Source organism: Panthera pardus, unplaced genomic scaffold (assembly GCF_024362965.1).
Source record: "Panthera pardus isolate Hobbes unplaced genomic scaffold, ASM2436296v1 HiC_scaffold_6, whole genome shotgun sequence".
NCBI classification, from domain to species: Eukaryota; Metazoa; Chordata; class Mammalia; order Carnivora; family Felidae; genus Panthera; species Panthera pardus.
In genome coordinates this window covers 14908160-14936132 of record NW_026526991.1, presented here as the reverse complement: position 1 = coordinate 14936132, position 27973 = coordinate 14908160, and the positions used below count along the sequence as shown (strand labels likewise).

The window sequence follows — 27973 nt, the reverse complement described above, 5'->3', positions numbered from 1 at the left end:
AGTCAAGCACATACCTATCCCCCCCCCCCCCCCACTTCCTGAGGCTCCCTTTGTGGTTCGGCCCTCAAATGCTCTCCCCCAGCTCCTAGCCTTACTGATGAACGGGAGCCTCGGTGCCGTAAACTTTCTGGAACAATAGCCCCTCTCATTTCCTCCAACGATAAAAAAGAAGGTAGTTCCCTCACAAACGTAACCTTTCCTTGTGCCACAAACTGGCTTAGGGAGAAGCAGAACCAGGAATTCTGAACACCTGGCTCCTTTCCTCAGTTTCTACTCTCTGAATTAGCAAGGGGAGGGGATGAAAGGAGGTTCTGGGACAGTGTTTACTGCAGCTTGTTGGCTTTGTGGCCCTGGGCAACTCCTTTATCTATGTCTGTTTCCCCAGGGTTTAAAGAGGGGTAGTGATAGTACTTGCCTTTTGAGGTTGTGTGGGGATTGAACAAACTGATTCATGTGAAGAGTTTAGCAGAGGGCCTAGCCCACAGTAAACATTCAGTAAATATTAGCTATCACCATGCTTAGCTCAGTATGCTGTGGAAGCAAAGAGGAAGACAGATCAGCAGCAGTTATAAAGGACAAAGGATCGAGACATCCAGATTTTAATTGGAGCCTAGGAACAGGCAGTTGACATGAAAAACAAAGGCAAAGGATCCTTGGTGCTTTCTAACTCTCACTGGTCCTCAAGGACCAGTTCCTGGGGAAGCCACTGCACCCCACTGATCGTCTCTCCCTTCCTTAGGGCCGACGACTGCTTTTGTGCTTCTCGGAAACTGGACGCTGTGGCCATCGAAGCCAAGTTTAAACAGGACCTGGGTTTCCGGATGCTGAACTGTGGGCGGACGGACCTGGTGAAGCAGGCGGTGTCTCTCCTAGGGCCGGATGGGATCAACACCATGAGCGAACAGGTACAGGGCCCGAGTCTCTGAACAGGCAACCCCTCCAACCTCCGCCAGGTACGCTGCCCCACGACTTTGCCAACAGCAGGCACTGGACACACACTCCCCCTGCTGGTGACTTAGGGTGATTTTTATTTATTTAGTTAGTTTCGGTTTTTAAAATATAAAAATATCCTTGTTCATCTTTATAGAAATTGCACATGATCATTGCAGCTGAAATGGAAAATTGAGAAAAATAGGCCTATTCCAGAAAGGAAATAATGCCATCACCCAGATAGCCATCATTTATATTTAGTATGTGTCCCTCAAGTCCTTTTTTCAGCGTGGTTAAAATTAGTTCTCTGCCTGCCTGTCTGTTACTGCATCACAGAACAACTCCAGGAGTATTTTTACAAAACTTTCAGGGTATGTTTGAGATACACAAAAGTCATTCTGGGGAACCCTGGGAGGCACCTCAGAGATATAGGCAGCTATCCCCCAAGTCCCTGAAACTGAGGTACAGGGGGAAGCTCGTGCGTCTACCAGTCAGGGAGACACCATGTGAATGAAGGTGTCACGGACAGAGAAACAAACAGCAGTTTTCAATGTGAGCCCCAGATGGAAAGTCACAAGGGACAGATGGAGCTGTTTCTCATATGGGCAGCTCATGCAGTGAGTTCCAGGGAAGGAATAGCAACTAAGAATTTTCTTGAGCAACAAGGATCCCTAACACACACACACACACACACACACACACACACACACACATTTATATTTTTTTAAAACAGAGATTTATAATATCTTGCCTTTTTCGACAATTTATATTATAGGTACTTTGCAATATCATTAAATACTATTTTTTAAATCACTTTTAATGGCTACATAAAATGGTCCTATTATTTGTTCAGTTAACCATACCTCAGTTGGATATTTAGGTTGCTTCTCACTACTTATATCAATAATGCTGAGTTAAACATATTTACACAAGTCTTTGTTCAAATCCCTGATTATTTCGTTAGGGAATTTTTTTTCATTAGGGAAATTTTTTTTTAATCGAAGTATAGTTGACACAGTAGTTTCAGGTGTGCAACATAGTGACTCTGCAATCCTGTACGTTACACTGTGTTCATCGTTAGGGAAGTTCTTAAAAGTGGACGTAGTGGCTCATAGACATCAACCTTTCTGAAATGACTTTCGCAGAGACTTTGTTTCCTTGTACACACCCTCCAACAACATATGTGTTTCCCCATCAATCTTTAAAAAAATTTTTTTAACTGTTTATTCATTTTTGAGAGGCAGAGTGTGAGTAGGGGAGAGGCAGAGAGACACACACACACACACACACACACACAATCCGAAGCAGGCTCCAGGCTCTGAGCTGTCAGCACAGAGCCTGACACGGGGCTCAAACCCATGAACCGTGAGATCATGACCTGAACCAAAGTCAGATGCCTAACCGACTGAGCCACCCAGGTGCCCCTCCCTATTAATATTTTCCTTACCTTTTGCCAGTTTTTCACTGGAACTTTTATTGTCTTCTTTATTTAGAAGAGCTCTTTACATATTAGGCATATAACCCATTCTTATACTATGACAAATATGTCTCAATTTATTGCCTACCTTTCAATTTTGTTTATGTTTTCGGTTTTAGGTCCTCAACACCGTAATGCTTTTCCTTCATGATTTCTACCATTACTTTTACACCTAGAAACAGATCCAGGTAGATGGTGCGAGATAAGCTCTAACTTGCACGTTTTCCCAAGTAGCCACCTTCTCAACACTGTTTATTGAAAAATCCATCCCTTCCTTCTAATGGTTGTGGAACTTCAAAATAAGCAGGAGTCACTGGCAAATATGGAATTCCTAAAAACCATTCCTCATTCACTTGCCTTTTGCTTGTAAATGATAAACCAGACATCAGTGATGGGGGCATGCTCAGAGGCATCCAATTTCCCTCGACACTGGCCAGCAGCTGTGTAGAGCAAAGATGATACTTACATTGTGAAAGAGAGAAATGTCAAGGAAACAGTGTTTATGAGTTAGATAACTTAGGACTGATACCACAGAATCCAGAAAGTTCCCAAGACCTGTAAGTTGAAACCAGCCACGTGTTTTAGCCAACCCCCTTAGATCTCTTGCACCTTAGGACAGACAAATGAAAATACTCCAACTTAAGCAAAGATAACTGCAAAAACGGCAACCCCCCACCTTTTTTCTTTGCCTTCATTTTGGTTTTCAAAATAGGGAGGATTGTGACTTTATGAGTCATAAGGGCAGCACGTTTATTTTTTTAATGCTGGATTTTGAGTACAAACATAGCCACCTACACACAAGTAAGATTTTCCATTTGCTATCGTCCAGTGACACAGCTACCTTGTAAACCTTCTCCATTCTCTGGTTTTTAACCCACCACAGGGCATGACCCCCCTGATGTATGCCTGCGTCCGTGGGGACGAGGCAATGGTTCAGATGCTGCTGGATGCCGGAGCTGACCTGAATGTCGAGGTGAGGGTGCAGAGGGCTACAGGGCCCCTGGGCCTGGCAGTCCCCCAGGGAAAATGAGCAAAGAGAGGGGGGGCTTTTTCTCCTGAGAGCCACCACTGGGGGCGGTCAGTCCAGCAAATAGGTCAAATCAGCCGGTAGATTTCCTCCATCTGGAGGCCCCAGCCCAACCAAATCCCAGGGAGCTGCCCACGTGCATGTTTCATTTAAAAACAACCAATGAAGCTACAAGAAGCACCAGCCTTCCCTTATCTCAGCTGAACTGAGTCTGATTCTTATTACTGATCCATTCCTTCTGGGATCAGGGCAGGGAGCTCTCTCCTGAGCCATCAGGACATAAGACAGAGCTGCTCCGCATACCCTGACCTAAGGTGTAGCTCCCTCAGATCCTACCCCCTCCCAACCAAATCCTGATTGGTTCGCCTATTGGCTGAGTTGAAGCCACAGGTCCTAAAGCTAATGGCAAAGCTTCCGTGAGGCAGTGTGGTGTATTTATCGTGGGAAGCGCACCCCCGCAGGCTTTAGAGTTTGACACTTAAGCTCAAATTCCGAAACTGCTGAGTCTTAGTAACTTGCTTTTGTGCTGGGGCAGGTGGCTTAACCTTTTTGAGCCTCAGCATCCCCATCCACAACAGGGGGAGAATAATCACACCCATCTCAGAGAGTTGCTGGAAGAAATAAATACAAAGAGGACCTAGCATAAGTTTGGGGCTCAGTCAATACTGGTTCGCGCACACACACCACGAGGCTTGTGATAGGTGAAATCACGCTTTTTGACCACGTCCTATCCTGTCTTTCTGGCAGCCAGCAACTGGCAGCCCCAGAGGCTAGGAAGGTTGGCATGCTACAGTCCTAACTCAGCAACCCTGTAAAACTTTTTTAGTTCAAAATTAGATGTTCTTGTAGTCTTAGTACTGTGCTTTTTTTAATTAGTGAGTTTTATATTCATCTGAGGAAAACAGGCAATAGACCTAGTTTTGCATCCAGACCATTTTGGATATTATAAGTTTCAGGTACTGGGGATTTTCTTGCCTGTTATGAATCCCCCAACACCATGCAGACCCCTGCAAGGGCTCCTCATCTTTGGGTCCTGGTGGGCTTCTCTGATCCTCTCTAGCCCATTCCATGACTCCTAGCCAGCTCAAGGCCTACCCTGACAGGTGACGAGTGAATTCAGCTGCTCTGAATGAGTCAGACATCACAGCTGTTTGGTCCCAGGGGTGTTTGGGAGAAAAGCCATGTGTGGGTGCCAGTCCTGAAGGGCCCCAACCTTCAGCTTCCCTGTTGCCTCTCTTTTGGCCTAGAGTGTTTTGATGCCCCCCATATTGAAGGACCAGTATCAGATTGCTCACTCGTGGTATGTCCAGGGAAGGTTTTGTGCCCAGGTTTCCAGTAGCATGAGGGTCCTTGTCAACTGAGAAGCCAGAAAAACAGTGAAATGAGAACAGGGTAGGGTGAGCTGTGACCAGATGGGAATGTGACTCCATCAGATGGGTAGTGGTCTTCCCTGGCTTGAAAACTCAAAGCAGACCTTGCCTTGCCTGGGGTTGGCTGCTGCTGAGAATTTCCCCTAAAGGTGCGAATGTAATGATATGGCATCTCATGCTGTCTGACACCCTATGGCTCTCAGAACCACCACCCTTAAGCAGAAAGAGGGGACAGGCTGGGGAGTTGGCTTGTGGTAGCCGCCATTACAGCTTCTCCAAGACACCTCAGAGGAAGTCAGAAATCATCGGTTTAGTTCCTTTCAGACAAGAAGCAAAGGAGACCTTATGAGGCACAGAGAACATAAAGTCACTACCCCACTATTACCGACATTTCCCAAAGCACTTCCGGAATGTCCTTCTGTACATCTCTAGCCCACATGCCCAGCCACAGATAGGTCAGATTTGCTAGTCAAAATATTGTGAAGGTCACATTTTGAAAATAACTTCAATTTGTTTATAGGTTGTCAGTACTCCTCATAAATATCCATCCGTCCACCCTGAGACCCGCCATTGGACGGCTCTGACTTTTGCTGTGTTGCATGGACATATTCCTGTAGTTCAGGTATATTAATGTATTTCCCTATCCACATCTGACCTTTAATTTTACCCTCTTCCATCATGCAAATCTGTTACCTCTCCCAGCATGCATATTCCCTAAGAGATTCATATTGGTTAATTGCAACTAAATATAGCACATTCATATCATATAAGTGAAAATATCATATGTAATGATCTATATGGCCTGGCCTTAACCAATATGAAACGATCACATACCCACATGCAGCCTCACACAGAAGAGTGGCAAACTTATGAAGTTGTTCCTGGTTGCTCGGGGGTGGGGCCTGAGCTGCAATTTTGTGGATTTGTTCATTTTGCTTGTCGCAATGTGAATCGTAAGACTTGGATGGTGTGACACCTTAGAACCTCCCCTGAGGTGTGACCCTGGTGTTTGTGTAGAATCTAGTGGTTTCTAACTAGTGGAAAGAAGCATCCCCAAGTTGCCAAGGGAATGATTCTAAATGACACTTGCTTGGATTCTACTTATCGAGAATCTGATCCAAGAGGTCTAGAGTAAGGCCTTTGGATGTGTCTTCTGAAACAGCTACCCAAGGCTCCCCAAGTACGGAGAGAAGTCCTCATCCGAGGGCCGTTGGGCATTTAAGTATGTATTGGTTATACTTTTTCTGGCTCTTGTACAGTTGGTATTCAACAAATAGCCATCAAATATATTCTAGATCTTAAACTTGCTCTTCACTTCGTCAGGAAAAAAGAACTCAGCATCCAGGTCCATTATCACACCTGGCCTCATGGTGCTGAGCTGTGGGTACATCAGGAATACTTGCTCTTATGTGCTCCAAGCGTCTTAGAAGTTTACAGAGCAGGAAATAAGTGTTCCAGGGACCATGAGGCAATGTTGGAAATCCACAGGAATCTTTTTTGTTGTTTCCTCAGTCATGGGACTCCTTAGGACAGACCCAAAGTCATGTTTCAGGAGGTTGAGAATATGACGTGTTATTCTGAGAGCTGAAACTTCTGCCCACTTCACTCTTGGTAGAGGAATATAAGAAAGAAGGGATTGGGAGGTGGCCTAGTGGACACAAATGCCACCCTTAAAGTGCAGTGGCATCCCCAAGCCTTTAAATCAGGAATAGGAGCAGCGGGCAGCCAGGCAAACCCAAAAAGAAGTCAGGCCACCGCTTCACTGCAGGTACACAGGTCCCGGAATGCCAGGAGTCAGCCCTCTCCTGGCTGTGCCCTGAGGGAGCCCTGGATATGTAACAAAGAAGGTAGATTGCCCCCCCTCCCCATTTTCCATTGGTGGTCCTGAGAGCACGTTCACTGAGAGTGAGATCCGGCACAGACAGAATCTCCATCTTGAAGAAGCCCTTCAGGAATGCACAGAACGGAGTAAACTCCTGGTTTCTCACTCTGCCTCTTTATTAATTGCTGGCCAGGAAATTTAGCATTGGCTAAACTATACTCAGAGCCATCCAGAGTGTTCTAGAAGGCATCCTTGCCCTCATTGGCCCAGGTGGTCTCCAGAGTCCTTCAGAACTCAAGATTCTGTGGTTCTAAGAGATCCCTCTAATGCTCTCTCCGAGGCTTTGGGTAACCGACCCGAAAAGGGAGTCTTCCAGCACTCTGATGCCATGAGCTGCTCAGTCAGCACTTCTGGAAACTTCAATGTACTTATAAATCACCTGGAGATCTTGCTGAAATGCAAACACTCTCATTCAGTTGGTCGGGGGTGGGCCCTGAGAGCCAGCATTTCACAGCTCCCAGGGGATGCTGATGCTGCTTTTCCATGGACCACACTTTGATAGTCCGAGGTTCTAGTAGATTCGAGGGGCCATCAGTTCATCCCCCAAGGTACAGTTGCCCTCACCCTGTGCACATGGCCACTGACCCAGAGGGAGGGCAGGAACATTGGCACTGTGCTGACTTCCACCAGCTCTCCTGATGTGTCCTCACAGCACATGTCTTTAAATGTCTCAATGGCCACTCTTCTCTGCAGCTGCTCCTGGACGCCGGGGCCAAGGTGGAAGGTTCCGTGGAGCACGGCGAGGAGAACTACTCAGAAACGCCCCTCCAGCTGGCTGCTGCCGTAGGTAAGAGTTGCTGATTCTCATCCCGGCCAAGGGTCTCCACCACCTCGGCCCTCGCTGTGTCTGTGACCGTGTATTTGCTTTATTCGCTTATAAACCCCCCTTCTCTGGGCTTGCAGGAAATTTTGAGCTGGTTAGTTTGCTGTTGGAGCGTGGTGCGGATCCCCTGATAGGAACCATGTACAGGAATGGAATTTCTACAACCCCCCAGGGTGATATGAACTCTTTCAGCCAGGCCGCAGCCCACGGACACAGGTAGGCTAGGATGGGCCAAAGCCACAAGGTCCCAAGTGGTGCTTGTTAAAAATGCAGATTCCCAGGCCTACCCCAGACCCACTATATCTCTGGATGTGGGGCCCAGAGGCAGGCCAGACACCAGGCCTGGCCACAGTGGCCTTCACTGCCAGCTTTCTGCTCAGAGCCAACTTCGTGCAGCGCACATCCACTCAGACTGCCTTGCTTTGTCCTTTCCCGGATCAGCTTCTGCCTCACAGAGATGCCACTCTTTGCCAGCGTTGGTCAGAGCCCGTCACGTCAGCTGCCATGAAGTGACAAGGATCCATTTAAAAAATAATAAAACCCCTCGTGTTTGGTTATTTCTTGTCACATGGCCTTCAGGTTTTACCCCATCCAGTTTTATTACACATAACCCCATGTAAAGCAAATTCATGTGGGACCCCGTGCAGGTTGATGGTTAAAAGAGCACAGTTCTAGAGCCTTCTGGATACTTGTGGAAAGCATTTAGCTGCTCCAGGTTGTCCTCCAGGAAACAAAGCCAGTCACGCTCCACCGTCTCCTCCACCCAGCCCTAAAACATAGCACCCGTGGTCAGGCCTCTGAAGCCACAACTCCAGAGTTGTTCCTGCCATTCCCTTGTCTCACACGAGTGGTGTCCCCACTGCCCACACCCCATCCCTGCCCCGGCAAAACCCTTCCATCTCTGAGTGTCTTCCTCTCTGGGTTTATGATTGACAGGAATGTGTTCCGCAAACTGCTCGCTCAGCCAGAGAAGGAGAAGAGTGATATCCTGTCCCTGGAGGAGATTCTGGCCGAGGGGACTGACCTGGCGGAGACAGCCCCGCCTCCCCTCTGTGCCAGCCGCAACAGCAAGGCCAAACTGAGAGCCCTGAGGGAGGCCATGTATCACAGCGCTGAGCATGGCTACGTGGATGTCACAATTGATATCAGGAGCATAGGTCAGTCTGGGCACCCTCCACCACTGGACACAGCATCACTGCCCAGTGCTAGGTGACTCACACACACGTGTACACACCCACACACGCGCGCGCGCGCACACACACACACACACACACACACAGAGGCCCAGGGAATTTCGCATTTGCTGGTTGGAGCCCTTCCAGGCTAAACTGCCCGAGCTATCCCCAAAGACAGCATCACCCTTCCAGCCCCAAACGCCTGACCTCGGGTCATTTTCTCATGATTCCCAAACTCTGGACCCTGAGAACTTAGGAATTGGAATCACCTGGGAGCTTGTCTGAATACGGATTGCCAGGCCCTACACCCAGAGGCTCTGCTGTTGAGGGTCTGGATGGATAAAGGCCGGAAATCTTTATGTTTAACAATCATCCCAGGTGGCTCCCAGTGGTTGGGGAATCACTGCCTTAGAGCACCCAAATCATGAAGCAGCGGCCAGGCAACAGCTAGGACGAGGGCGTCTCTTTGCTAGGCTCACCCACTGAGCTTCGGGGGGCAAAGCCACTCTCGGGAAAAGTTGGGGGTGACTCTTCCTTGAATGAGCGAGCTCACACCCATCTCCTCCGTGCGTCCAGGGAACAGGCTCGCCCAGTCTTCCCCGGTCTAGAGGTAACAGCCCCACACAAGAACAGCAGGACCTAGCCTGGACCTTCAACACACAGAGTGGCAGGTCAAGGTGGGCTGAGGGCCTGAGGAGAGGCCCCCTGCTGCTGCTCTGGACGTGGGCCCCTCTCTCAGGGTAGCTGTTCAGTCTGTGGGATATTTTTTTTTTTTTAACGTTTATTTATTTTTGAGACAGAGAGAGACAGATCATGAACAGGGGAGGGGCAGAGAGAGAGGGAGACACAGAATCGGAAACAGGCTCCAGGCTCTGAGCGGTCAGCACAGAGCCCAACGCGGGGCTCGAACTCACGGACCGCGAGATCGTGACCTGAGCCGAAGTCAGACGCCCAACCGACCGAGCCACCCAGGCGCCCCTTTGTGGGATATTTATGCCACTGCCCAGAGAGCCTGTTTACCATAATGATGACGCTCCAGGCTCTGAATGGCCTGCTCGTTATAAACAGTAGTGAGACGCATTCTTCCTCTGTGCCTCACCTCGACAGGGGAGAAGCAAATCACAGCAATCAGCTGCTGGAGGGGTTTCTATTAAAGGAGGAAGAACCTGATGAAGTACCCACAGATGGGAAAGTTGTTTTGCACAGGGGAGAAGCGGCAGAATCCTCCTGGGTCTTTTTCCGACATACGCGTCTGTCCCGGCCAGTGCGGTAGATGACAAAGTCCACCGATGGGTTTCACCAGCTCTGTGCTCTCGCCTGGTGCTATCTCATCCTGGGCAAGACACTTCCCTCCCTGGGCTTCTGTCTCCCCAGAAGGCAGAAGGGGTGGAGGTGAATGAAGTCAGGACTCAGAAGTATGGAGTAGGCAGAAGCAGCGTGTGACAATTCCACGTTCTACACGGTGGTTCTAGCTTGTAAAATGCAGCCCCCGCTAATGTGACGAGCATGCAGAGATGGACACCCATAGCTAAGGGAATTGAATTGTGATCTTTAGTTTCAACATCTGCAAGTCGTCAGGGGGAGAAAAAAAATACAAACTACCCTGGCTGTATTCATCCCAAGTCTCTTTTTTTTTTTTTTTTTTTTTAACGTTTATTTATTTTTGGGACAGAGAGAGACAGAGCATGAACCGGGGAGGGGCAGAGAGAGAGGGAGACACAGAATCGGAAGCAGGCTCCAGGCTCTGAGCCATCAGCCCAGAGCCTGACGCGGGGCTCGAACTCACGGACTGCGAGATCGTGACCTGAGCTGAAGTCGGACGCTTAACCGACTGAGCCACCCAGGCGCCCCCATCCCAAGTCTCTTGGTCTCGTAGTTTGGTGATGTCCTGGGGAAAGGCCAACTTCCAGATAAAAACACACCTTCTGTTGTGGTTGTTTTCTGTCTCGCCCTCTCCTCCCCTCCATGCCCTCCCCTCCCTCTCCCAGGTGTCCCATGGACACTGCACACGTGGCTGGAGTCTTTGCGGATCGCCTTCCAGCAACACCGCAGGCCTCTTATCCAGTGCCTGTTGAAGGAGTTTAAGACCATTCAGGAGGAGGAGTACACAGAGGAGCTCATTACTCAAGGCCTGCCCCTGATGTTTGAGATCTTGAAAGCGAGCAAGGTAAGAGGAGTTTAACGCTGTGGTGTCGGTCGGCGGCAGAGAACAAGCGGGGAGGTCCCCGACCTCAATGGCCCCTTAGCCTGATCCTGCCCTCCGGATACGAATCCTGCAGTCATGGCCACTGGTGGCATATGTACGTGGCTGACTAAAGCTACTTGTGCAGTCATTGTGGGCAGCTGTTTTATTGAGCACCTGCTATGTCCCAAGACACTTCTAATAACCCAGGGGATTTGCAGGAAAGCTGGGGAGATGCTGCCAACACATGTGCCCCAAGGGCATCTGAGGTTTATGAAACAATGTTGAATGGTGGCATGGGCTCTGAGGGGTGTGAGTCAGTCAGGGAAGGTGTCAGGGAGGTGCCGAGATGTGAGCAGGCCTGGCCGGACAGATAGGAATCCGGCGGGAAGAGGGAAATGGTATAGCTCCCAAGATCCATGGGATACAGACCCTTCCAGGGTTCCCACAAAGCCGGGCCCTGGAGAAAATTTTTCAGGTACAGAAGATCAGATGAGTCTCCCCCCGCACCCCCCTTCCTCCTGGGTCCCCTTACTCCTACAACAGAGAAATAAATGCTGCAGCCCCTTCAGAACATCAGTTCATCCCTTGGGCTATTATGAGATCAGTTCTTAAAAATCTCTTCGGGGCCACTTGTTTGATGATACAGTATAGATGTTCCGTCCCTGCCAGGGGGCCTTTGGCATCATTGCGTGTGTTGCTGGAGAACTTTGAGAATGGACAGCCGTGGCATGCCCATCCCCCAGCCATCCTATCAAGGGTGGAGAGCCAAGGGCAAGGGGGAGACTGTGACAAATGCCCCGCCACTGTGGCCATGGAAACACCAGGGGTGGCCAGGCTGCCTTGAGAGGCTCTGAGGAGTCTGTGCATCAACTACCACGTACCTGAGGGCTCCCCAGTGGGCCACGAGGGAATGAATATATATTTATATGGCACAGTGGGTCAGAGCATGGACTCTGGAGCCAAACTATAGGGATCCAAACCTGGCTATGCCACGTACTAGCCTTATGACCCCACTCAAGTTACTTAACTTTCCTCTGCCTCAGTTTCCCTACCTGAAAATGGGGACAATAACTATATTGACCTCTTAGGGTGGGTGTGAAGATAAAATGAGTCCGTGCCCTCCAAACTGGCTCTGCAACTTGGTGAGTGCGGTACAAGTGACCCTGTCACGAAGCTGGCCTCGCCGGAGTATGACGCACCTCCAGTATTTCCCAAAGGGTGTTCTGTAAAAGCCATTCCCCCAGCGGGGTTGGTACCAAAGTGTTTAACGCCCCGTTGCAGTGCACGTACCAACCAGCCCCGAATACTGGCCTGAGAGCAGGGCTTTCAGCTCCTTCTACAGGCTAACATTGGTTTACTCCAATTTCTCACCCGGAGAGCCTTGAATACCCTAATTCACAAAGGCAATCAAGCGTTACCCGAACTCATTTAACCTCGGAACCCTTTTATAATGAACTGTCTCAAGACACAAATGAGGATTTTTAAGCTAAAATATGTATTTTTTATATTTACTATATGCCTGGCACTATTCTAAACCCAACATAAAGATTAACTCAGTTAATCCTCACAACCTTTGAAGGAGGTGATGTTCTTATCCCCCATTTGACCGATGGGTTGACTGAGCCACAGAGAGGGTGATTACTTGCCCAAGGCCACACAGTTGGTAAGTGGCAGACCTGGGCTTAAACCCAGGCAGCCTGGCTCCAGCACCAGCCTCTTACCCCTTTGCTCCAGAACAGACTTTGCAGAAGTCTGGGGTCCCTCTAAGACACGGGAACCTCTGAAGTCTCAGGAGAAATGGGCCTGTGAACTAAAAGGGCACCGTGGGTTCCCCCACCAGGCTGGGCTGACAGGCTTCCCAAAGAGTGAAGAAGGAAGCATGGAGCCACCTTCTCTGACAGCAGGGATGGCCCCACAGCAAAGCAGCAGCGACACGGCCGGGCCCGTCTGCTTTCTGAGCCTCGGAACACCTGGCCTGGGGTGCAAAGCAGCTCTCCTTAGGTATTCTCAGCAGCCTATCCTGGCCCAGAGTCTCAGGGCCCCCTGCAGGCTGGATTTGCACTTGATGAAGGCCCCACCACAGGACCCAAAGTGGGAGCAAGAGTGCAGCTCCTGGGTAATGAGCCTCAGTGATTCCACAGAGCGCAAAACCCTGTGGAAGCATTTCAAAACCAAACTCTCCCTGCCCCTCACCCTTCATCCCTCTAACATGAATGAATGAGTGAATGAACGAACAAATGAATGAATGAATGAAGCTTTCACCTGCAATTACCTAAGCAACTACTTTAGTGAGGAACATTCCTAAGTCTGCTCCCAGGGTTAGGTGTTCAAACTTGTTTTTGGTTTCTTGGTTTTTGTTTCCTTTTTTCAGACTATAGTGGGAATTCCAGAAATTACTGAGGCATCCTGTGTATTAAGTGAACGTAATCTATGGGTTTTTAAAATAAACTGTATTGGGGCGCCTGGGTGGCTCAGTCGGTTAAGCGTCCGACTTCGGCTCAGGTCATGATCTCGCGGTCTGTGGGTTCGAGCCCCGCATCGGGCTCTGTGCTGACAGCTCAGAGCCTGGAGCCTGTTTCAGATTCTGTGTCTCCCTCTTTCTCTGACCCTCCCCTGTTCATGCTCTCTCTCTCTTGGTCTCAAAAATAAATAAATGTTAAAAAAAATTTTTTTTTTAATTTTAAATAAACTGTGTTTTGGAATTTTGGAGTATGATATATGTACAGAAAAGTGCCCAGATCATAACTGCGTAGAGCCCAGTGAATCTTCACAGGCTAAACCTACCTGTGTGATCAGCGCCCATGCCAAGAAAGAGAACATTACCAGCACCCCAGTAGGCCCCTTATGCCCCACTCAGCTACTACCCCCAAAAGGACAGCCAGTGGCTGGGAGTTGGGAAGAAGGGAGGAGTCTTTGCCAGGAGATGTAGACTAGAATCTCCCCCCAACCCGACCCCACCCCACCCCCATCAGCTGTACTGATCTTCAAGAATGGAGGGAGCCAGGGAAAGGAAGCAGCTCCTTGTCAGAAGGACAGTCTGGGGAAGAGTGCATTCAAGAGTGGGGTTTGCCCTTATAAGGGTCCAGTGGTAACCCCTACTGGTGAAGTGTGGTATTACACATCATGTACATTCCTGGTGGGAGGAAAAAGAGGTGATTAATTTCCCATGGCTGCCATGTGAAGCCAAGCATTCCCCAAGCATGAGTGATGTTCTTGTGGTCAAAAGAAGGCTAGAGAGAGATGATGGCAGAGAAATTCAGAGCGTTGAGAAAGTGCTACAAAGCTGTGCCCTCCAGTGTTTCATATCGGAGGATAGTAGTAGCCACACATCACACAACTGCCTAGCCTAGTTCCTTCTCCGTCCATTAAAGGGTTCCTGTTCAGATTTCATCTGCTGTTCCGTGTGGGCAGGTATCTGGTTTCATCAGATAGATAAGTAATAATGCATAGGAACATAGAAATGCAATAAAGAAATTCACTTTATCGTCAACTCCCAGAAATACAGCTATACTATGAAGTGAAGCATACGCCTTCCCATCCTTGACTTGTGTTCATTCATACATTACTTGAAATCTAGTTGCAGATGTGTTTTGCTTCCTTCTCTAAATTTTAACTTCAAAAGAATTCAGCATCTCTAGATTTCCCAGGAGCCAAACAATATAGTCATTTCTTAATATACATCTGTTTCAAGAAAGTTCCTGGCCTGTTTCCCGCCCCCCCCCCCCCCACACACACACACATAATTCCCCAGGGCACTGATTCATTCAGGAGTCACACGTGCTCACTATGCTGCAATGGTGATGGGAGAGAAATGTCCTTTACCCTCCTGGAGCTTGCTATGTGCAGGGGAGGGGCAGACAGACAGTAAGCAAGGAAATGGATCAGTAAAAGAGAGAGAGAGCTTGATAAATGCTATGAAAAAAAAAAGTGAAATTGGACAATGATATAGTCTCTCTGAGGATGGGGCAGCCAAGGCCTAATCTAGACAAGATGTAAGGAAGGTCTCTCTGAGAAGGTAGCATTTGAACGACTGAAGTGAGGAAAAGCTCCAGCCATGCAGAGGTCTGGAGCAAAAACATTCCAGGTGAGGGAGTGCAGGAGCTAAGGCTCTTCGTGGAAACGTGCTTGGTGTGTTGGGGCAACAGGAAGAAAAGCACTGTGACCGGTGCAGTGGGACAAAGGGAGAAGCATAGGAGATAAAAATCAGATTGCACGGAGTCTTTCTCCATGGTGAAAAGCTTGGGTTTCCCTCCACGTGCAGTGAATAGAACACCCCTGGAGGTTTTAGACAGAGACAAGACATGATCTGGGGGGGGGGGGGGGTTCTTGTGGTTTGTACACTTTTTAATTTTTTTCTCACTTTTTTAATTGAAATATTTTAGTTTTTTAAACTTTTGATTTTGAGATCATTTTAGATTCACGTGCAGTTGTAAGAAAAAATACAGAAATAGCACTATGTATGTACCCTTTACTCGGTTTCCCCCATTGGCAGTCTCTTACTAGAGTACCATAAAATATCACAACCAAGATACCGATGTGATATAGTCAACATGCAGAAAATTTCCAGCACCCACAGGATTTCCTCATGTTGCACTTTTCTAGCCAAACCAATTTCCCTTCTGCCCTCACTCCATTATCACCCCCTGGTAACCACTAATCTGTTCTCCATTTCTCTCATTTTCAAGACTGTAATTTCAGTAGAATCATACAGTATGTGACTTTTTAGAACTGGATTTTCTCACTCTGCATAATTCTCTGAAGGTTCATCAGATTGTTGGATGATCCCATAGTTTGTTTCTTTTCATTGCTAAGCAGTACTCCATGGCATGGATATACCGTGGTTTGTACAAGTGCTCATCCACTGAAGGACATCTGAATTGTTTCCAGGTCCAAGCTATTACAAATACAGCTGTTCTAAACATTTGTGCACAGGTTTTTGTGTGAATGTGTTTTCATTTCTCTGGGATAAATGCTCAGGAGTGTAATTGCTGGTAGCTGTGTGATTCACTTTCAAAGAAACTGCTAAAGTTTTACATTCCCACCATTTTACATTTTACATTCCCACCAGCAAAGTAGGAATAATCCAGTTTCTCCACATCCTCACTGTTTGGTGTTATTGCTATTTTTTCTTTTAGCCATTCTGATAGATGTGGAAGTGATATCTCGTACTTTTGATTTTCATTTCCCTAAATAGCTAATGGTGTTGAACATATTTTCATGAGCTTATTTGCCATCTGGCTATCCTCTTCAGTGAAATGTCTCTTTGTGTCTTTTGTCTGTGCTCTAATGAAGTTGTTTGCTTTTTAACTGTTGAATTTTGAGTGATACTAATCTGTTGTCAGATAAGCGGCCTGCAAATATTTTCTCCCATTCTATAGCTTGTCTTTTTATCCTCTTTATAGAGTCTTTCACAGAGCAAAAGCTTTTAATTTTGAGGAAATCTCATTTATCAACTTTTCTTCTTATGGAGATTATGCTTTGGGTATCAAGTATTAGAACTTCTTGCCTAGCCTTAAATCATGAATATTTCCTCATATTTTTTTCCTAGAAATTTTAGTTTTATGTTTTCCACTGAGTCTGTGATTCATCTTGCCTGAGGTGAAGTGTGGAACTTACATCAAGGTTTTTGATGTGTGTGTGTGTGTGTGTGTGTGTGTGTTTGCTTGTTTTACCAATGGATGTTTAGTTTTCCATCTCCATTTGTTGAAAAGGCTGTCTCTCCTTAATTGAATTATTTTGCACATTTCAAAAGTCAGTTGGGCATATTTGTGTGGGTCTATTTCTGGGTTCTCAACTCTGTTCCATTGATCTATATGTCTGTCCCCCCACCATTACCACACAGTCTTGATTAGTGTAGCTATAGTTAAATCTTGAAGTTAGGTAGACTTATTCCTCCCATTTTATTCTTCTTTTAAAAATTATTTTAGCTATGTTCTTTGTCTTTCCATATAAATTTTATTTTTTTTTAACTAAACTCTACCCCTGATATGGGGCTCAAACTCATCACCTCAGGATCAAGAGTTGCATGCTCTAGTGACTGAACCAGCCAGGCACCCATCCATATAAATTTTAGAATAAACTTGCTTTATCAACAATAAAGAAATCTTGCTGAGATTTTGATAGGAATTGTGTCAAACTTCTATATCAGTTCAGGGAGAATTGACATCTTTACTATGTTAAATCTTTCAATTTGTGAACTGTATGTCTCTTCATGTACTTAGATCTTCTTTGGTTTCTTTCATCAATATTGTGGAGTTGGTAGCATACAAGTCCTGTTTTGTTAGATTTACATATACATATTTCTTTTTTTAAGAAATTATAAATATTAATTTTTCTGTCCATGTGTTCATTGCTAGCACAAGGAAATAGAATTGATTTTTGTATATTTATCTTGTGTCCTGCAACCTTGCTGAACTTGTTTATTCTAGGAATTTTCTGTAGATTCAATGGAATTTTCTACTTAGGTAGTCATGTCATCTACAAATAAAGATAGTTGTATTTCTTCCTTTTCAGTCTGGCCCTGAAGATTTCTTTTGGGGAGAGTTTTATTTTAATTATGAATTCAATTTCTTTACACAGCTATTCAAATTATCTATTTAATATTAGGTGAGTTGCTCTTTTTTTTTTTCAGAGAAAAAACTCATTTCATTTGTGTTAACAGATTTATGTGAGTAGAGTTGTTTATCATAATCCCCTTATTATTCTTCTGATGTAATGATAACCCCTGTATCATTCCTGATTTTGTTAATTTGTGTCCCCTTTTTTCTTTGTCAGCCTTCCTAGAGGTTTGTCAATTTTATTCATCTTTCCAAAGAACCAACTCTGTGTTTCATTATTTTCTCTACTATTTTTCTGTTTTAACCTTCATTGGTTGCTTCTCCTATCTTCATTATTTGTTTGCTTTGGGTTTATTTTGCTTTTCTTTTTCCAGGTTCTTGAGTAGGAGCTTAGATTATTGATTTAAGACTTTCTGTTTTCTCTTATATATGCATTTGATAATGTACATATCCTTCTCAGCACTGCTCTGGCTGTGTACCACAAATTTTGATGTGTTATTTTCATTTTTCATTCAGTTCAGTGTTAACTTTTTATTTTTCCCTTATAACTTCTTTTTTGACTTATGAATTATTTCAAAGTGTGTTGTTTAGTTTCCAGATGTTTGGAGGTTTTCTTATATTTCTGCTCTTGATTTCTAGTTTGATTCCATTGTGGTCAGAGAATACTTTCTGTATTATTTTGATTATTTTAAGTTTTTGAGGTTGGTTTTATGGCCCTAAGTATGGTCTATCTTGATATGTTCTGTGGACACCTGAAAACACAGTTTTCTGCTATTGTGGAGTGAAGTGTTCTATAAGTGTCCATAAGATTCTGTTGGTTGATGGTATTGTTGAGTTCTTCCATATCCTACAAATTTTCTGCCTCCTTGTTCTATCATTTCAGATAGGGGTGTTAAGTCTCCAACTATAATTATGGATTAGTCTGTTTCTCCTTTCAATTCTATCAGTTTTTGCTTCACAGATTATGCAGCTCTGTTATTTGGTGCATATATATTTAGGTCTACAATGTCTTCCTGGTGAATTAACCCTTTTATCATTATACAATGCTCCTCTCTGCTTCTGTTCATTTTTTTTTTTTTTTTTGCTCTAAAGTCCACCTTATCTAATATTACAGTAGCCACTCCTGCTTTCCTTTGATTGTTTTTGTGATTTTTTTGGACCATTATACTTACTAGCTGCCATTTTCATTATATTTGAAGTTATTTTCTTGTAAACAGCATATACTGTCATCCACTCTGCCAATCTCTTTTAATTGGTGTATTTAGACCATTCACATTTTATTGATACTTTAGGGCTTAAGTCTGCCATCTTTTTTTTTTAAGTTTATCTTTGAGAGAGAGAGTATGCACATGTGCGTGAGTGGGGGAGGGGCAGAGAGAGAGGAAAACAGAGGACCTGAAGCAAGCTCTGTGCTTTCAGCGCAGAGCCTGAAGTGGGGCTCAAACTCACAAATTGTGCAATCATGACCTCAGCTGAAGTTGGACACTTAACTGACTGAGCCACCTAGGTGTTCCTGTCATCTTATTTTTTATTTTCTGTGTGGTTTCTCTGCCTTTGTTTCTCTTCTTCCTGCCTCCCTGTGGGATAGTTGAACATTTTTTTAATTCCATTTTTATTTGTCTGTAGTATTTTGATAGCTTTTCTATAGCTTCAAGTAGCTTTTCTAGTGGTTGCTTGCAGTATTACATGATATATACATAACAGCACAGTCTACTGGTGTCATCATTTTACCAGTTCAAGTGAAATAGAGAAATCTTACCTCCTTTTATGCCCATTTATCCTCCTCCATTTATGACATAGTTGTTTTTAAATATTTCATCTACACACATTTAGAACATCAGACACTCTTATAATTTTTGCATCAACCAAACATAATTAAACTCAAAAGGAGAAAGAAAGAAAGCCTATTATCTTTATCCATACTTTTTTTTACTGTTTCTGTCTTCCTGTGGTTCCAAGCTTCCCTTTTTATCCTTTCCTTTCAATTTAGAGAAATTTCTTCAGCCATTCTTTTAGGATAGGTCTCCTGATGACAAATTCTCTTAATTTTCCTTCATCTGAGAATGTCTGGCTTCCCTTTCATTCCTAAGAGATACTTTCACTGGTTGTTATTTATTTGATATTTTCCTTTAAATCACCTTACCATATGTTAAATGTACTTAGAAAGGAAATGCTATAGTATTACCATAAACAGAAGGCCCACATCACTTGCAATGAATAGAGAGTACATATCAAAATACATGGATGACTATTTAAAAGCACTTTAGTTTATTATCTGTTTAATTTCATTTTGTACACAATTCCGGTGACAGACGTGGGATTGTGCATTGACTTCATGGGACTCTGTCTGGTGCCCTTCCCATCTCTTTACCTTTTCCAAGTGTACTACAGCAAAAAGAGGCTCACTGCTCATAGGTCAGCCCAGCATATCCTACACAGGAGGGCCAGTCTAAAAACAAACGGCTATTCATGATGGATTGAGGCAGAGAACTCACTGCTGGTATCCCCAGAAAGTAACTGTATTTCCACCATCTCCTGATTTTGAGATGCGGCTTTTTTCACCTTTTAGCATTTCACAATTTGAAATGGGTTTTAAAAATGAATGTTTGTTAATGCAGTGAGTTTTTTTTTCTCTTCCTAAAAGCTGTCATTAATTGTATGACATTTTAGAATCTAGAAAAAGATTGGTTTGAATTATAGGAAATTGCTGTTTGGGGGTTAAAGAATGGTCAAATCTCAGCAATTTCCTTTAATTCAAGCTAATGGCATGTTGTGATGCGCTATCCTTTTTAGCTCTCCTAGCAACCTCACCAAGCAGATATTTTTAATCCACTTCGGAAGAGGACACAGAGACCCGGAGAAGCTGAGTAACTTTCCTAAGGTCACAGAGCTAGTATGTGAGGAGTCAGGACTGGGGCCCAACCCCATCTAGCCCTGCTGTCTATGTTTTTACCACTGGGTAGAAGCCCTGCCTAACCCACCTGAAAAGGACCTTTGGGATCAATCCCAGCATTCCTTTCTGAAGAAAAGAAAATGTTCTGGTATCTTTTTAGGAGAGAAGTGAGGGTCAGAGGAAGAGAGGAAAGATGTCAGCCCTGAACCCACAGAAATCTATCTCAGGAGGCTCCTGCTAACTGTGGTATTAAGAATTTCATTCCCTTTTGGTTCTTTGTAGCCACACGGTTCTGAGTCCTGAGGACCTGAGTTCACCCCATGTGCACACCCAGCATTTTCCATGAGAGACCTGAGTGGCTGGTACCCAGCAGCGTGCCAGTGACAACCGTTAACCAGGTGCTATGTACCTGGGCCCAGCCAAATGCCCACCCGTCCCCAGCCCACGCCTCCTCCTTGGACTTGCTCTGGCCTCCCAGCTCAGAGCCTGCATGCACAGACTGGCATGCACAGACCAGTCAAGCCTTGTGGCACCTTTACCTAAAAGCACTTCTCTTAAATGTACAATTCAGAGGAGAATATAGGTACCTATCACAGCACAACTACCCCACCTACCATGTCTCCAAAATAGACTGAGCCTCAAGTTTGGTTAATTCCAATCTGCCATCTTCAGGTTTGGGCCCAGAGCTAACCAAACCCAAAGAATAACCCAGTTCACTGCTCCAAACTGACCATCTAACCCAACGGGTCTCACCCCACTAGAGCTCTTAACCGATACTAATTACAGCACCCCTTCTTGCTTAGGGGAGCCCTCCTGGAGACCCAATTCATTTTGGGTGCTGGAGAACTAAAGTGAATGATACCCATAGTCCCCCCTCCCTGGAGGAAACACACAGGAAAGGGCACAAAGCAGACACCTTGACAAACACAGGTGAATTCAAGGACACAGTGGAGACTTTCCTCTTAGGGCTCCGGTGTCTGAAAGAGAGGCAGCCAGAAAGCCTTGGGAAAGGAGGCAGCAGTTTGGACCCTGACATTCGGAGCGTCACTGACAACCCTCCCATGGTGTCCGGTATTTAGCAGATGCCCAATAAATATTTCAAGAAAGAATTAAGTCACGAATGGCTGCCTCACTTAGCAAATGGGGTAAAGTTCACATTCATGAAACCTTTAGGGGATCAACAAATAAAACCCAGAGAACTGTTGATGTCCACTTTGATCCTTGACTCCCCCTCTTTCCCCTTCTCCTGAACTTCTAATACTTCCATCATAATGATTCTGTTTCCTTATTGGGCAGATTGTTTCCAAGAAGAGACTTCAGGTTTTTAGAATGGTTTTAGATTTACAGAAAAATTGAGAAGATAGCACAGAGTTCCCCCATATAACCCCTAACCCACATTCCCCTATTGTTAACATCTTACATTAGTATTGTACATTTGTTATAATTAAAGAGCCAACACTGGCACATTATTATTAGCTAAATTCCATATTTCATTCCTATTTCCTTAGTTTTTGTCTAATGTCTTCTTCTGCTCCAGGATCCCATCCAGGATACCACATTAGTCCTGTTGGCTGAGACCACGTTTCAGACTTGGTTTTGGTGACCTTGACAAATTTTGAGAAATACTGCTCAGACATACTACTGTAGGATGCCCTCTAGTGGAATTCGGGGTGTTTTTCTCATGGTTAGACTGGGGTTATGGTTTGGGAAGGAGGACTACAGAGGTCAGATGCCATTCCCACCACATCAAGGGCACACACTCTCCACATGAGTGTTCACTATGGGAGGTGACCTTCATCACCTGCCTCTGGTGGCTCTTGCCAAGTTCGTCAGCTGCAGGCTTACTCGTTCCCCCTTTTCCCAACTGCTGTCCTTGGAATCAAGTCATTATGTGCAGCCATCAGCTAGGTGGACAATGACACTCTTCCAGATAACTTGTAAGTATTTGGGGACTGTCACTTTGGAACAGACATGGTCAGCCCTTACCTATACCTCATCAGGTGGTACAACACATACTGAAGTTACCAAGCACGAGCCAGCTGTGGGTTCCGAGAGGAGGGGTCTTGCCCTGCCGGCTTGGGTTACTCTGAATACACTTCTCGGATGATTCCTAAGTACCTTTTGAGTTGATCAGTCAGTCTCCACAGAAGAACATGGGCTGCTCAGGCCTCTCTCACAGGAAGTGGATCTTCATCCCCCCACCCGAGGTGGTTAGACACCCCCTGCTGTAAGTGAGCAAGACCAGCGTCATTCATCACCCAGTCTGTGCGGCACATTTCGCAGACACAGGCCGCCTCTTTTCTGTGAGCTGCAGGTCCTCACTGAGCATGCTCAGTGCGTCTGGCAGACTGGGGTCACGAGGATGGTGAAATGCAATCCACCTGAGGCAGACTCTAGATGGGATGTAGTAGTGTTCTATTGCTGCGCAAGTTACCACAGTGTAGAGGCTGAAGGCAGCACTTGCTCAGTATCTCGTGGTCTCCATGGGTTGGAAGCGAGGCACAGTACTTCACTGGGCTCTCTGTGTAGGGTCTTACAGAGCCCCAGAATTAAGACGTCAACAGGGCTGTGTTCCTTCCTGGAAGCTCCAGGGAAGAATCCACCTGCACGCTCATTCAGGTTTGGGTAGAATTGAGTTCCTTACAGTTGTAGGATGAGGCCCCATTTCCTTGCTGGCTGCCAGCTGGGGATCCCATTTTTCTCCCACTCTTGTTGCCTGCATTCCCCCTCTAGCTTGCCGCACGGTCTCCTCCATCTCGAAGCTGGTGACAGCACATCAAGTCCTTCTCAGGCTTCAAATCCTCTTCTCCATCCCTTCTGAATTCATCTCCTGTCTCTAATTTTAGGGCTTGTGTGATTACACTGGGCCTGCCCAGATAATCCAGAATAATATACCTATGTTAAGGTCCATTTAAACCATAGTTAGTATCCCTAATTATTCCTGCCAAGCCCCTTCTGCCCCGTAATGTAACGTATTCACGGGCACGGTATCTCATGATATTCTCAGTCCCAGGGATTTAGGGGATGCAGTCTTCCAGAGGGCCATAGCTGTGCCTACCATACAGTGTTTCTCGAACATTTGTGTACATGGGAATCATCTGCAGGGCACCGTATTGCAGATTCTGATTCAATGAGCCTGGAGTGAGAGTCTGCATTTCAGACAGGCTCTCAGGTGATCCTGCTCCTGGTGGTCTAGGGAACACATTTTGAGTGGCAGGCTTTAGACCACGGGTAGCAAATTTACAGCCCCCAGCTCAGAGGTCAAACTCAAGAGAAAACATCAGTACATAAAACCTGTGGCTCGGGGTCCCTGGGTGGCTCAGTCAGTTAAGCGACCGACTTGGGCTCGGGTCATGATCTCGCAGTTTGTGGGTTCGAGCCCCGGGTCGGGCTCTGTGCTGACAGCTCAGAGCCTGGAGCCTGCTTCGGATTCTGTGTCTCCCTCTCTCTCTTTCTCTCTCTGCCCCTCCTCCACTTGTGCTCTCTCTCTCAAAAATAAAAATGAAACATTAAAAAAAATTTTTTTAACTGTGGCTCTCAAACCTAACAGCACACCAGAATCACCAGAAAACATGTTAAATAAAATACAGATCGCTGGGCCCCTCCAAGTGTTTCTGAGTCAGAAGGTCTGGAATGGGACCTGAGGATCTGCATTTCCAACAAGCCCAGGCAATGCTGATGGCTGCTGGTCCAGAGACCACACTTGGTCTGTCTCACGGCTTCGTGCGGCGGTTCTCTGAATTCTCATTCCTTTGCCACACAACGCCATTGAGACAGCCAATCACTTTGTGAGTGTTGGGAGGAGCACTTAAGACCATTTGGTCATAAGGTCATAAGGCGTCATCTTTGAAAGCAGAGTCCCTGTGTCCGATATCCATTGCACCTGTGGGCACCTCTGTGGCTCTCGTCCGAGGTAACCTGGTGCTTCGTGGGATCTCCTCCACTTTCATCAAATGGTCAGTTCCTTTTCACGTGTTGAGCTCTATCCTGCTTCGGGAGCACAGTGAAGCACATTCAAGAATATCTCGAACCACTGACATCATCAGTTTTCCCAAACCCATCTTTTAAAATGAAAAGTGAGCTTTATTGTTTGCATTACAGAAGCAACACTCGTTTGTTGTAGAAAATGCAGATAAAAAGAAAAGGGAAAACATTGTAATCCCAGCCAAAGGTAGCTTATTCTGTTTTCCCTGGCATCTTCTATACATACCTGTCAATCCAAGTATATATGTGGGGTTTTCTTTCCAAAAATACATGGTACAAACTGTGTTGTAACCTACTTTTCTTAATATATTATAAATGTCTTTCTACCTCATCCTCATTCTCAGCCCCCTTCACCCAATAAAAAGCATCAAGTGCTGTGATTTGTGGCTTCCCTCCCAAACACCTGCAGTTGAAGGGAGACTAATGAACAGCAGTGGGTCCCAAGGGGAAAGAGGCAAAAACGTGAAGGACACGGGGCGATCAGAAACACTCCTTTGTCCCTGAGCAATCGGAGGCAGCTGTTACAGAACTCGTCCCCCACCCCCCACCCCCCACCCCCCACCCCCCACCCTTTTTTTTTTTTTTTCTTGGAGAAAGTGATTCAGCTGAGCATTCCTGGATCCGGAAATGCTTCAGCACCAAAATCAAATTCGTAAGAAAGCTGAATCAGGAGCATTTGTGTCTGGGTAATGGAGAGCACAGTCACAGGATCAAAAGGGCTTCCTGCTGCTGTTTTCAGGGTAATTCGCTGCTTCCAGAATTCTGGAGTATTGATAAAGGTGTGTTTGGGGTAAAAACTTACTTGCCATTCTCTGAGCTACGAACTTGCTCTCCAAAGGATGATATGTGAGTAGGGCAAGAAAGAAGGATTTATTTACGAATTAAGCTTTCACCAGTGAACCCACTAGAAACAGACAGCAACCTCAAGGTGTGAGGTCCAGGTGGGGGGTGGGGGGTTGCTTCTGGAACCTGCAAGAAGTTTGTGGGCCCCTCTCGCCCCGGGGACAGGCATTCCTGCTGACAGCTTGGAGGAGGCCGCCCAGGGCCTGGCAGCCTGACCTGTGCTTTCCTTTCCGCAGAACGAGGTCATCAGCCAGCAGCTGTCGGTCATCTTCACTCACTGCTACGGGCCCTACCCCATCCCCAAGCTCACGGAGATCAAGCGCAAGCAGACCTCGCGCCTGGGTGAGTGCCTCACCGCGCCCTGCCCCTCGCTGTTGCCTTGTGGTTTGAGGACACAGAGGTAGCAAATGCCCAAAAGAACAGTACCGGAGGACGTCTAAGATGGATACAGGAGTCAGGCAGGTGGTGATCAGGGTATCCTCACGTGATAACTGGAGCCTATACCTTGGAAATGTGGACAAGGAGACCCACCAGTCCCTCTAACCGAGGGATTTTCTCCCGCAGGGACGGCAGCCCCAGAGCCCATGCACTTCCTGCAGGCAGGTAGATTCTGGTTCCAAAAGAGGGCAGAGCTGTGCAGGCAGCTCTTTGCCCCCACCGCTCCCCCTCTAAGAAGTCCCTCTTCCTCCCTGAGGAGGAACAAGCAGGGGACAGTGCCAGGCCCGCAGTGTTCTTCTAGTGGAGTCCTTCTGCAGGGACCCAGGAGAGGAAATAAGTGCCCGACCCCTCCACCCCCCGCAACACACACACACCTCACACACACAGATACACAAGTGAGGGGAACACACCTGAGCTGAAGAGACTGGACACTCTGAAATGCCATCAGAGTCCCAGGAATCACTTTTTCTTCTGGTTGGACACTGCGCTGGGCTGGCCCCAGCCTAGCACTTGACCTTCCCCGTCTCAGGTAACCCTCAGGCCGCCCCAGGAGGCAGGCACTGCAAGTCCCCCCACATCTCAGCGGAAGAAAGGGAAGGTCTGTGCTGCCTTCAGATTCACTTCACGAGCTGCCCGCCTCCTCCCAAAGCCATGATTCCCTCCTTCTACAGTCCCAGCTTCTGGAATTTTCCAGGAGAAAACTTTCCGTCAGGCAATTATTTCATTCCAAGGATCCTGGGGCTGCCGTAACCTGGCTGATCAGTCTGGAAATAAAGCAAAGAAATGCTTCACTGCCTTGAAGCCCGAAACACCAGCCTTCTGTTGCAAGGGCCTTTCTCCTTGCTTCCTGGGGAATGATAAAATATTACAGACAAATCCTTTTATGATGAAGGTTGGGGACTTTCCTACTTGGCTATTGTTTCCTGCAAAGACTGGGAAACATTTGAGAAATGGAAGCATCTGAAAATGCTATCCTTTAACAAAATCACTACGTTTGGAACAGGTGAGCTAATTTAAATTAGTGAAAAGGCTGAATTCGTGGAACTGTTGTAAAGTATTCTTGCTCCTGTCGTGAAAAAGTTGTTAATTGAAATGACACCAACTTTTTGCTGAAGTGAAAACCCGAGTAGCCACGTCAAATGTTGTCTGTTTTCCTTTCTGCCCATTCATGTGGGCAAAGTAGGACGTACCAAAACCGCAAATATTTCTACCTTGTAGAAAACAGGTATTAATTAAAATGCTGTCAGAGCAACACATCACAAAGACGAAGCAAATTAACAGACTTTGGAGACTGAACGTTACATTCCCAGGCCATAGCAACATCTGACATCTCGGTGCCTTAACAGACACCCTTGTTAGAGCAAACATTTGTAAGGGCTGTTTCAATGACACAGCATAAAATCTCCTTTCCTGTAGTTATAGGCGAGGAGGGAACATTTTTTCCTTCCAGATTTGCTGAGCTTTCTTTCAGCAATCAAAAGGGCCTAGTTTTTGAGGCCAAGCATTGGAATTCCAAGGGTTATAGCATCAACAGAAGAAGAGCAGACTGGAGAAGCTCAAAGCTCACAATATGGAAGAAAAGGGGCAGAACGTATTTATGAATAGGTGGAGCATGAACCAGGTAGGGTTGGCATCTTCAATAAAGCATTTCAATCTAGGGTAACTCCTAAGTTGTCAAATAGTGATTCTTTAAGGACCTGCTTTAAAGGGAAGACATGAATGATCAGTCACAAGGGCCAGGCAGGTCATATAAGTGAGTGAAATGGCTTCCATGTGAGACAATAGGGAGTGGTGGGGACTGTAGCAAACTGGAGACCACATGCCTGATTTTTTTGTGACGCATTGTCCTCTTGCCTCCCAGTGAATTCTGGGAGAGGATGGTTCAAAGGGCTACAGGCAGGAGATTTTAGCAATTTGGGAAACAGGAGTATGGCTATCTGGAGGTAGGCAGTGAGAGTGAGAGGGAGTGGATGCTGAAAAGAGGGAGAACGTCACTCCAAACTTTTAGTCTTTAAAGCAAGCAGAGATGTGAATTTTAGTCAACTCTGAGGACTTCTGTGGCCTCTCTTCTCTCTTCGTCTGGATTGTTTAGAAATTTGAGGGGTTTTTTTTTCATAAAATATTTTCATGATAGTGGAATTGGAAGTGATTTTGACTGTTTTATGCTTTTATGATATGTTCTAAATTAAAACTTTTTTTAATGGGAAGAGGTGAGGTAGCTATACGTACAGACAGAAGTATGAATGGAGGACCACCATCTGGGGCAGTACAGGGGCTGAGGGGCCATCCTACCTTCAGGGGCTGGAAGAGGAGAGTTGGCCTAGAAGACAAATTCTGGGTCCAGGGTCTGGGCAAAATGGAGCCAGCCAGGAGTCCAAGATAGAGTTGT

The 27973-nt window shown here is 46.1% G+C and overlaps 1 protein-coding gene across 4 annotated transcripts in view; it reads left to right on the top strand.

The window, feature by feature from the left end:
- ABTB3 (ankyrin repeat and BTB domain containing 3) overlaps positions 1-27973 on the top strand; it is a 315349-nt gene that overhangs the window by 263890 nt on the left and 23486 nt on the right. For 2 of the 4 annotated variants that reach the window (XM_019446693.2, XM_053895844.1), the window contains 8 exons: positions 740-905; positions 3291-3380; positions 5325-5426; positions 7380-7473; positions 7590-7725; positions 8446-8666; positions 10673-10851; positions 25383-25488. In XM_019446693.2, coding sequence (XP_019302238.1) covers positions 740-905; positions 3291-3380; positions 5325-5426; positions 7380-7473; positions 7590-7725; positions 8446-8666; positions 10673-10851; positions 25383-25488 — 1094 coding nt within the window. The remainder of the gene's footprint in view (positions 1-739; positions 906-3290; positions 3381-5324; positions 5427-7379; positions 7474-7589; positions 7726-8445; positions 8667-10672; positions 10852-25382; positions 25489-27973) is intronic. The other 2 variants (XM_053895843.1, XM_019446694.2) reach the window with 2 other exon arrangements.